Source organism: Tupaia chinensis, unplaced genomic scaffold (assembly GCF_000334495.1).
Source record: "Tupaia chinensis unplaced genomic scaffold, TupChi_1.0 Scaffold000258_1, whole genome shotgun sequence".
In the NCBI taxonomy this organism is placed as follows: Eukaryota; Metazoa; Chordata; class Mammalia; order Scandentia; family Tupaiidae; genus Tupaia; species Tupaia belangeri.
The window spans coordinates 2,077,430-2,086,730 of record NW_006159738.1 but is presented as its reverse complement, the minus strand read 5'-3'; the positions used below and the strand labels follow the sequence as shown (position 1 = coordinate 2,086,730).

Here is a 9,301-nt window from a genome sequence, read left to right as displayed (position 1 = left end):
GGAGGGCGAATTTCAGGAACTGCAGGTAGGGCCGGACCACCTGGCCCCGCAACTCCACCTGCGGTGCAGCGCCTTCCCCTTCCTGCTTCCCCAGGCCGGGCGGGGAGGACGGTCAGGGCCCAGGGGCTGCGGTGAGCGAGGCCCTGGGAGGCGGCGGGCAGCGAGGGCCAGCCCCTCCCACCGGCCTGCGCCCCAGTGCCCCGTCCACATGGGCGCTGGGTCGAAGCCCCTCGTCCTCCCACCTCGCCCCGGCTCTCTGCGCCGCGCGCCTTCGCTGCAGAAAGTTGGTGTGTGGCCTCCGAGGGCGAGTTCCTGGAATGTCCCCGTGGGGATGTTGGAGGGCGCTGGCAGGTGCTGGGGCTCAGAGAAAGCCCAGCCCCCACCTCCGCCGGGGTCTCCCGTCACCCTGCCGCCACCTTCTGCTCATCTGCTTTTTCGTCGGCTCGACGCCCCCACTGCTCTGGCGGGGCATCCTTCTCTTGCTGCAGCCCCATTTGGGGAGATCTGTTTAGGAGCCGTTCACCTTGAGCCCCTGGGCAGTGCTTGGGGACAAGGGACCCCCGTTACTTGTCTTGGGGGCCCTGGTGCTGCGCCCGCCTCTCCGGCATCGCTGCGGGCTGGCCTTGGAGATGGCATGTCAGTTCTGACAGCTGGAGTCCCTCACGGAGCGATAGAGGCTGCTCCCTGCCTTCACCGCCTGGCACAGAGCCTTTTAGGGGTGGGGTGAGGGCTGAGGAAGAGAGGTCCCTTGAGAGAAAGGCATTGCCACCCGCTTGCTGGCAGGAGTGGTGGTTCCTGACAGGAGGTTCAGAGGCCCCTGCCACCTGCTTTGGTGACCAGGGTTGTTTCCTCAGTACCTTGGGGTTCATTAAGAAGGATGTGGGGGCTGTGTTTGCAGGCTGGGCTGTTCCTCTGCAGCCACAGGTTCCGTTTGTTTTCTCAGGGTTTGGGTCTGGCTTGTCTGGAATCACAGCGCACACGCCCACCCCAGTCCTCCCTTCACCTCCGTGGGAGCTGTGACATTTCCCCTGCCCATGTGGCTCTTGTCTGCCATTGGGCTGGCTTTCTACAGCACCGGGAGAGGAGAAGAAGTTGCCAAGGGTGCCTGGAGGGCCATGATGAATAGATGGGGGGGGGTGCTGGAGAGATGGAGGGCGGGGGCTCTGGCAGGCATGAGCGGAGGGCAAGGTGCCCAGAGCTGTCCTCCTCTTCTTGGTTTGTCTAGCATGTGTGCCCTCCTTCAGGTCTGGGGCTTGGGTCCCACCCGTCCCCAGGGGGCCCTGCTGGCTCCACTCCCATGGAGAAGACTCAGTCATTCTTGACACTTTGCCCTACTGGGCTCCAAGGTCTTTTCAGCTGTAGAGCCAGGGTGGGTGAGAGGCTCCAGAGTTGGAGGAGAAAGGAGCTTTGCTGCCTGGACGTTTTGTTCAGAATTCTTTTCCTTTGCCCTTCTTTGGATGAAAGGGAGGAGGAGGAGGAGTCTTCACACTCCAGAGTCGTGCAATTAATGCAATTAACAGCAATTAGATGCAAGTCTTGGCAGGCAGAGGTTGCAAAGGAGTTCTTCGATGTGTTGTGTTCTGACTTGGGGTGTCTGATGCTCAGGTGTGTTAGGGACAAATGAATTGGGCATTCATTCTGGACTTTGTCTCTTGGTCCACAAAAACTCACGATGTCTCCTGCTCAGTTCTTTTTTTAAATTATTATTTTTTTATTTGTTATTATTTATTTTTTAATTTGACCAGAGAGAAAGGGAAAGTGAGAAAGCAAACTGCCAGGTCTGGGACTCGAACTGCGGTCAGCCATGCAGGAGTCCAGTGCCCTAACCACCATGCCACCTGCTGGCCCCCACCTGCTCAGTTCGTTAGAGATGGGGGAACTAGAAGGAGCTGGTTCTGCTTGGGGACCAGGGGGGCCCTGCTGGCTGCGTGCTCTGGTGTTCAACTGTTGGGTCCGAGGTGAGTGAGGAATTGCCTTCCTGGGTCAAGGCCATAGACCGGAACAAAAACCACCACCTACATCTTCAGTTCACATAGAAGGAAACTGAAGCTCAGTCATGCTGATTTACTGAGCTGGGGCACAGCTATGTAGTGGTAAACCCGGGACTAGAACTTAGTTTTCCAAACGTCAGGAGAGCCCTGTCATCTTACCTGCCCCCTCGTGTTAAATGGGGAGCTCTGCGCTCCTGAGCTGAAAGTCTCGGAAACCTGCATTTGCTAAGGAGGATGTTTTGGGTCTGTCGTGACTTTGCCGACGACCCAATGTGCTGTGTGCATGCGTGTGCGTGTGCGTGTGTGTTGGACGGAGTTTCAGATACATCAGGACCCTAATGGGGTCCGCGCTCTCTTTCTCTGCCTTTCTCACTCATGGAGGGAATAAAATAATAAATGTAGGGGCCAGCAGGTGGCGAAGTGGCTAAGGCGTTGAATTCCCACATGGTGAACTACAGTTTGAGTCCAGACCTGGCACACTGACACTCGTGCTAGGTATATGTGTGTGTGCATACCCAAAATCCCAGGAGGAAAACGGAGGAGAGGAGATTGCAGTGTGGTCATCCCCCCGGGGGGTAATTTCTCATTTTCCTTCTCACGGTCTCTAGCAAGCGCATGTACCCTATGGCAAAAGTCTTACAAGTAAAAAAAACAAATGGATGAATGGCATAAAAAGAATCACATTCTCCTACTACTTAAACACAGAGTTGTGGTAAAAAAAAAAATCAATGTACAGAAAAGTTTTAGACGTCTAACTTCACCGAATCCAGTACTAAACATGCCTCTTTATATTCTTCAGCTTCTTTCAAATCTTTTTCTAATATCTGCTGAAGTCTATACGCAGCTTCCAACCTGCTCCGGCAACCTGGGATCATCGTCCAAGACACCTGTAGGATCTCTGCCTGCATTTTAATAGCGTAATTTTCTTTTCTTTTCTTTTTTAAAAAAGTATTTATTGGGACTAGCAGTTAGCTTAATGGCTATGTCGCTGGACTCCCACATTGTTGACCACAGTTCAAGTCCTGGACCCGGTGGCTTAAACTCACACCGGGCGTGTGTGCGTGCGTGCCCAAGATCCTGAGAGGAGAATGGAGAAGGGATTGAGGCATGGCCATCCCCCCAAGGGGTGATTTCTTGCTTTCTGTCTCTCTGTATCTCTCTGTCTGTCTGGCAAGCGCATGTACCCTCTAGCAAAAACCTATCCAAAAAGAAAAAAAAGGTATTTATTTAATTGTATTGTTCATTAATTTTAACTTGACCAGAGAGAGACACAGAGAGAAAAGGAGGGAAAGTGAGAAAGCAAGCTACTAGGTCCAGGACGCAAACCATGGTCAGCCATGTGGGAGTCCAGCACCTTAATCACCGTGTCACCTGCTGGCCCCCTTAATGGCATAATTTTCACCTTTTCAGCTTTTATTCTTTTATTTTTTTAAATTATTTTTATTTAATTTTATTTATTCATTCCCTTACTTATTTATTTTTTATTTAATTTGACCAGATAGAAACAGAGAGAGAGAGAGAGAGAGACAAAGTGAGAAAGTAAACCACCAGCTCTGGGACTAGAACCGTGGTTGGCCATGTGGGAGTATCCAGCGCCTTAAACACCATGCCACCTACTGGTCCCCATTGTTTTCAGTCTTTTCTTCTTCTTATTTCTTTTTCATCCATTGGTTTTTCTTTGACTAATCACTTTATGCCGGTCTTCATCTTGATCTGCCTCATGTGAGGATCGGCCATGGTCCCTCAAGCGCCTGGAAGGCTCCTTTTTCTTTTCTTTATTTTCTTTTTTAAGAATTATTTTATTATAACTTTATTTACTTATTTTAATTTGACCAGAGAGGAACAGAGAGAGAAAGAAGGGGAGGGGGAAGTGAGAAAGCAAGCCATGAGGTCTGGAATTTGAACCGGGGTCAGTCATGTAGGAGTCCAGTGCCCTTAACCACCATGCACCATGTCAGCCCTATCCTTTTTTTTTGCTATAGGCATAGTATGCGCTCACCGGAGAGACATAGAGAAAGTGAGAAGTCACTGCCTCGGGGGATGGCCACCCCGCGGTCCTTTCTCCTGCATGCTCCTCTCGGGATTTTTGGAACACACACAGGCTTGGCATGAATTTCAAGCCTCTGGGTCTGGGCCTTGAACCATGATTGTCTGTGTGTGAGTCCACCACCTTAACCACTACTTACTTGCTGACCCTTATGTGTTGTGAGTTTTAAGTCTCTAGGTCTGGGACTTGAGCCTCAGTTGGCTATGTGAGAATTCAGTGCCTTAACCACCATGTTACCTGCTGACCCCAAGACTTAATTTTCTTTCTTTCTTTTTTTTTTTTTTTTTAAAAATTATTAAATTAAATTAATTTATTTCAGTTTGATCAGAGATGGACAGAGTGAGGGAATGAGAGAGAGAGAGAGACAGAAAGGAAGTGAGAAAGCAAGGTTCTGGGTTTGGGACTCGAACCATAGTCGGCCATGTGGGAGTCCAGTGCCCTTAACCACCTGCCACCAGCCGGCCCCTATAACTTAATTTTCATATCCTAGAAGACTTGAAGGTCTTGGGAATTTCCCCTACTCAGGAAAAAATCACAGCATAGCTCATGTCCAGGATGTTAGAGGACAGGCTCAGTTTTCTTGGACGGTTATGTGCATCTGTCAGGTTCTTACTGGACCCCCAGGCACAGCTGAGTCTCCCGGAGGACTTAGTTTTTGGGTGAGTGGGTTTCAGCCATGCTGGAGAACTTAACGCCATTCTGAGACCAGCATGTGCCCACGCCCTGGCCAGTGGCGTGACCGCAGAAGGTCACTTACAGACATGATGGCAGGCAATTTAATGAACATTTCCTGCCTTGCGTCACTGGAAACCTGACGCTGCTCTTCCCCAGCAGAAAGGAGGTGGCTGGAGCAGCTTCTCCCCAAGCCTGACATCGTGGGGATGTGGGGGTCTGGTACGCTCTTGTGAAGGTTTTAGCTTTTACTACCAATGAAATGGGCTTCTCTCTGGCTCTGGGTATAGAATAGGCCTCAGGGAGGTGGGCTAGAAGCAGGAAAATTGTATTATTTCATTAAAACCCCATGGAGGGGGACCAGCAGGTGGTGTGGTGGTTAAGGCACTGGATACTCCCACATGGCAACTACGGTTTGAGTCCTAGACCTGGTGGCTTGCTTTCTCACTTTTCCTCTTTCTCTCTCCATGTCTCTCTCTGGTCAAATAAAGATAAAATGAATGAATAAAATGAATAATTAAAAGAAACATGGAATAGATCCTGTTGGCCCCATTTTACAGAGATTAAGCCAGTTACACAAGGTCCTATGAAGCCTAAGTGCTGGAGCTAGAATTTGAACCCAGGCTGTAGAACACCAGGGTCTGCATTCTTAACCACCTCCTAAGGCAGATCTCTGCCCTGAGTTAGTCTTGTTAACTTTTGTTTCTCTTCCATCTTGGGTTGCCTGTAGTCCTCTCCTCTCTCTTTCTCTCTCTCTCTCTCAGGTTTTTGCTATAGAGCATGTGCGCTCACTGGAGAGAGACAGAGAGAGGGAAAGTGAGGAATCACCCACCAGGAGGGATGGCCATGGCACTGTGCCTTCTCCTTTATTCTAGTCTCAGGATTCAGGGCACACACACACGCAGGGCATTATTTCCAAGCTGTCCAGTCTGGGAATCAGACCCCAGTCGGCCATGTGGAAGTCCAGCGCCTTAACCACCTGCCACCTGCTGTCTGCAGGCATCTTTCTTTCTTTCTTTTTTTATTTTATTTATTTATTTTTGAGAGGTTTGTTTGTTTGTTTTTTGCTATAGGGTGCATGCGCTCGCCAGACAGACAGAGACATAGAGACAGAAAGCGAGAAATCACCCCCCAGGGGGGATGGTCATGCCACAATCCCTTCTCCTCCATTCTCCTCTTGGGATTTTGGGCACGCATGCACACGTGCCTGGCGTTGAGTTCTAAGTCACCGAGTCCGAGACGCGAACTGCGGTCGACTACGTGGGAGTCCAGCGACATAGCCATTACGCTAACTGCTGGTTCCCTGCAGGCATCTTTCTTTAGAGCAGATTGTGCAGGAAGAACATGGGCCAGGGAAGCTGATCCTGGGCTCTGGTCCGGTCTCCGTCACAGTCTAGTATCCGACTTCTGGCAAGCCACGACTCTGAGCTTGAGGTTGTTTGTTTGTTTCTTTCTTTCTAAGTATTTATTTATTATTTTTTACTTTGACAAGACAGAGAAAGAAAGGGAAAGTGAAAAAGCAAGCCTCCAGGTCCAGGACTCTAACTGCGGTCGGCCACATAGGAGTCTAGCACCTTTACCACCAAGCCACCTGCCAGCCCTGAGCTTGAGTTTCTTTATGAATCATAATAATAACACAACAGTAACAATAACAGCTAGCCATGTGATACATGGATTATACCATTTAATCTAAGTGATAGCCTGAGTCTCTGTGGAGACAGAGCTCAGGGATGAGCCTAAGTAGTTGGAGAGTCAGGAAGCAGGATTTGAACCCAGGCTTGACGCTTAATTCTCCAAAGTGTCTCAAGACCCCCAGCTCTAGAGGAACACTTCTGTGTGGAATCGCTACGTTTCGTCAGCTTGCCAGTACCGTTTCCATGGTGCTGAGTCTAGTTAAGCATAATCAGCAGGTGGAAATCTGTGTGAAGTTGATTTCTTAGAAAGAGAACTGTGTAAAAAAATAATCTCCTAAGAATTTCCCCCTGCAAGAAGCAGAGCTGTAAGCCAGCACACTTGGGCGGCTCCGCTGTAATCCACCAGATTATCCACCAGCTTCTCGCTCCAGGGCCAGAGCCCTGCCTGTAAATGCCAGAAGATCCCTCTTTTTTTAAATGCCGGCAGCCCCCTCTTTGGCCCCTTTGGCACCAATTTTTTTTTTTTTTTTTTTTTAATTTAAGAATGATCTTATTTAACTTTATTTATTTATTTATTTATTTATTTATTTATTTTCATTTGACCAAAGAGGGACAGAGTGAGAGCGAGAACATAGGAAGGAGAGAAAGCGAGAAAGCAAGCCGCCAGGTCCAGGACTCAAGCTGCGGTCAGCCATGTGGGAATCCAGTGCCCCTAACCACCATGCCATCTGCCACTCCCCAGTGTTTTTTTTTAAAAAAGGATTATTTTATTTAACTTTATTTATTTATTTGTTTTCCTTTGACCAGAGAGAGACAGAGTCAGAAGACAAGTGAGAAAACAAGCCGCCAGGTCCAGGACTCCAACGAACTACAGTCGATTATGTGGGAGTCTAGCACCCTTAACCACCACACCACCTGCTGGCCCCCCCATTTTTTTATTTTAAAGAATTATTTTATTTAACTTTATTTACTTATTTTAATTTGACCAGAGAGGGACAGAATGAGAGAGAGAGAGAGAGAGAGAGAGAGAAGAAGGGAAAGCAAGCTGCCAGGTCTGGAATTTGAACTGCAGTCAGCCATATGGGAGTTGTGTCCTTAACCACTGCCACTGCCAGCCCTGTTTCTGTTTTTTTTTCACTTGCCAGAAAGACAGAGACAGAGAGACAGAAAGTGAAAAATCATGCCACAGAGGGAATAGCCACACCGCATTCCCTTCTCCTCCATTCTCCTCTCGGGATCTTGGGCACACACGCCGGGCGTGCGTTTCAGCCACTGGGTCCAGGACTCAAATTGCGGTTGGCCACATGGGATCCAGCAACATTGCCACTACACCAACTGCTGGTCCTTTTCTTTTTTTTCTTTTCTTTTTTTTTTTTAAGAGAGATGCTTGCTGGGGCTAGCAGGTGGTATGTCAGTCCAGGTGGTGGTTCTAGTCCTGGACCTGTTGGCTTGCTTTCTCACTTTCCCTCTCTCTCTGGGGAGCACGCATGCCCTACAGCCAAATAATAATAATAATAATAATACTTCTGCAGATGTTTCACAGCCATCCAGGAAGCTGGCGACATTAACCTCGCCTTCCCTTTGGGGCCGAGTGTGGAGCCTCAGAGGACAGGAGAGGTGGCAGAGATCCCTGAGCTCCAAGGGAAACTGCTTGTTTGTCTTGTCCCCACGGAGCACAGAGGATGAGGTATGCAAGCCTGGGGCTGCCGTTAGTGCCTCCCCACCCATTTATGGAATAGACCCTATTTTGTTTTGTTTTGTTTTGTCAGAGGGTGCTCACCAGAGAGACAGAGGAAGCACCCTCCACTGGGCACATCACAACCCAATGCCTTCCCTCCATCTCTCCCTCCTGCTCCGAGTTTGGGTACAGACCCACATACCAGCGTGTTTCTCAACCCCCGGGTCTGGCACGGGAACTGTGCAGTTGGCCATGTGAGATCTGGCTGCTTTAGCCACCAGACCACAGAGCCGGCCTGGAATGGAATAAATTCTGTCTTTTCCTTTTATAATTTTATTATTATTTATTATTATTATTATTAATTTGACCAGAGAGAGAGAGTGAGAGTGAGAAAGCAAGCTGCCAGGTCTGGGACTCGAACGCAGTGAGCCATATGGGAGCCCAGCACCCTAACCACCACATCACCTGCTGGCCCCCATTCCACATTTAAAAAAAAGAATTTATTTAATTTTATTTATTCATTTATTTATTTTAATCTGACCAGAGAGAGACACAGAGAGAGATAGAAAGAGAGAGAGAGAAAGTGAGAAACCATCCTCTGGGGAAGATAGCCATGCTGCAATCCCTTCTCCTCCATTCTCCTCTTGGAATTTTCCTTAACCATCACGCCACTTGCTGGTCTCCCCATTCTACATTTTTATAAAAATAATATATATCCACATAGCTAAACATTCAGATGGCAGACATGTAGGGTAACTTTGAAAACACTTCTGTGTAATAGTTAAAACTGAAAACCTTGGGACCAGCAGGTGCGGTAATGGTTACGTTACAGGACTCCCACTTAGTCAACTGCGGTTCAAGTCTTGGATTCGGTGAATTGAAACTCAGGCTGGGCGCATGTGTGTGTGTGCCGAAGTTCCCAAGAGGAGAATGGAGAAGGGATTGCAGCATGGCCATCCTGCCTGGGGGGTGATTTCTCGCTTTCTGTCTCTCTTTCTCTCTGTCTCTGGCGATCACATGCTCCCTATAGCAAGAATCTCTCTCTAAAAAAAAAACCTGCAGGGACCAGCAGTTAACGTAATGGCTATGTCGCTGGACTCCCACGTAGTTGACCATGGTTTGAGTCCCGGACCCAGTGGCTTAATCTCACGCCAGGTGCGTGTGCATGCGTGCCCAAGATCCCGAGAGGAGAATGGATGAGAAGGGATTGTGGCCTGGCCATCCCCCTTGGGGGGTGATTTCTCGCTTTCTGTCTCTCTGTCTCTCTCTGTCTGGCGAG

The 9,301-nt window shown here is 48.9% G+C and overlaps 1 protein-coding gene and 1 pseudogene across 1 annotated transcript in view; one reads left to right on the top strand and one right to left on the bottom strand.

Annotated features, from left to right (window-relative positions):
• The window catches only part of TMEM120B (transmembrane protein 120B), a 74,016-nt gene that overhangs the window by 7,569 nt on the left and 57,146 nt on the right, over positions 1-9,301 (top strand). The window contains exon 2 of the mRNA XM_014588067.1: positions 5-25. Within this exon, the coding sequence (XP_014443553.1) occupies positions 5-25 (21 nt within the window). The remainder of the gene's footprint in view (positions 1-4; positions 26-9,301) is intronic.
• LOC102468298 (tubulin-specific chaperone A pseudogene) lies at positions 2,735-3,728 on the bottom strand (annotated as a pseudogene).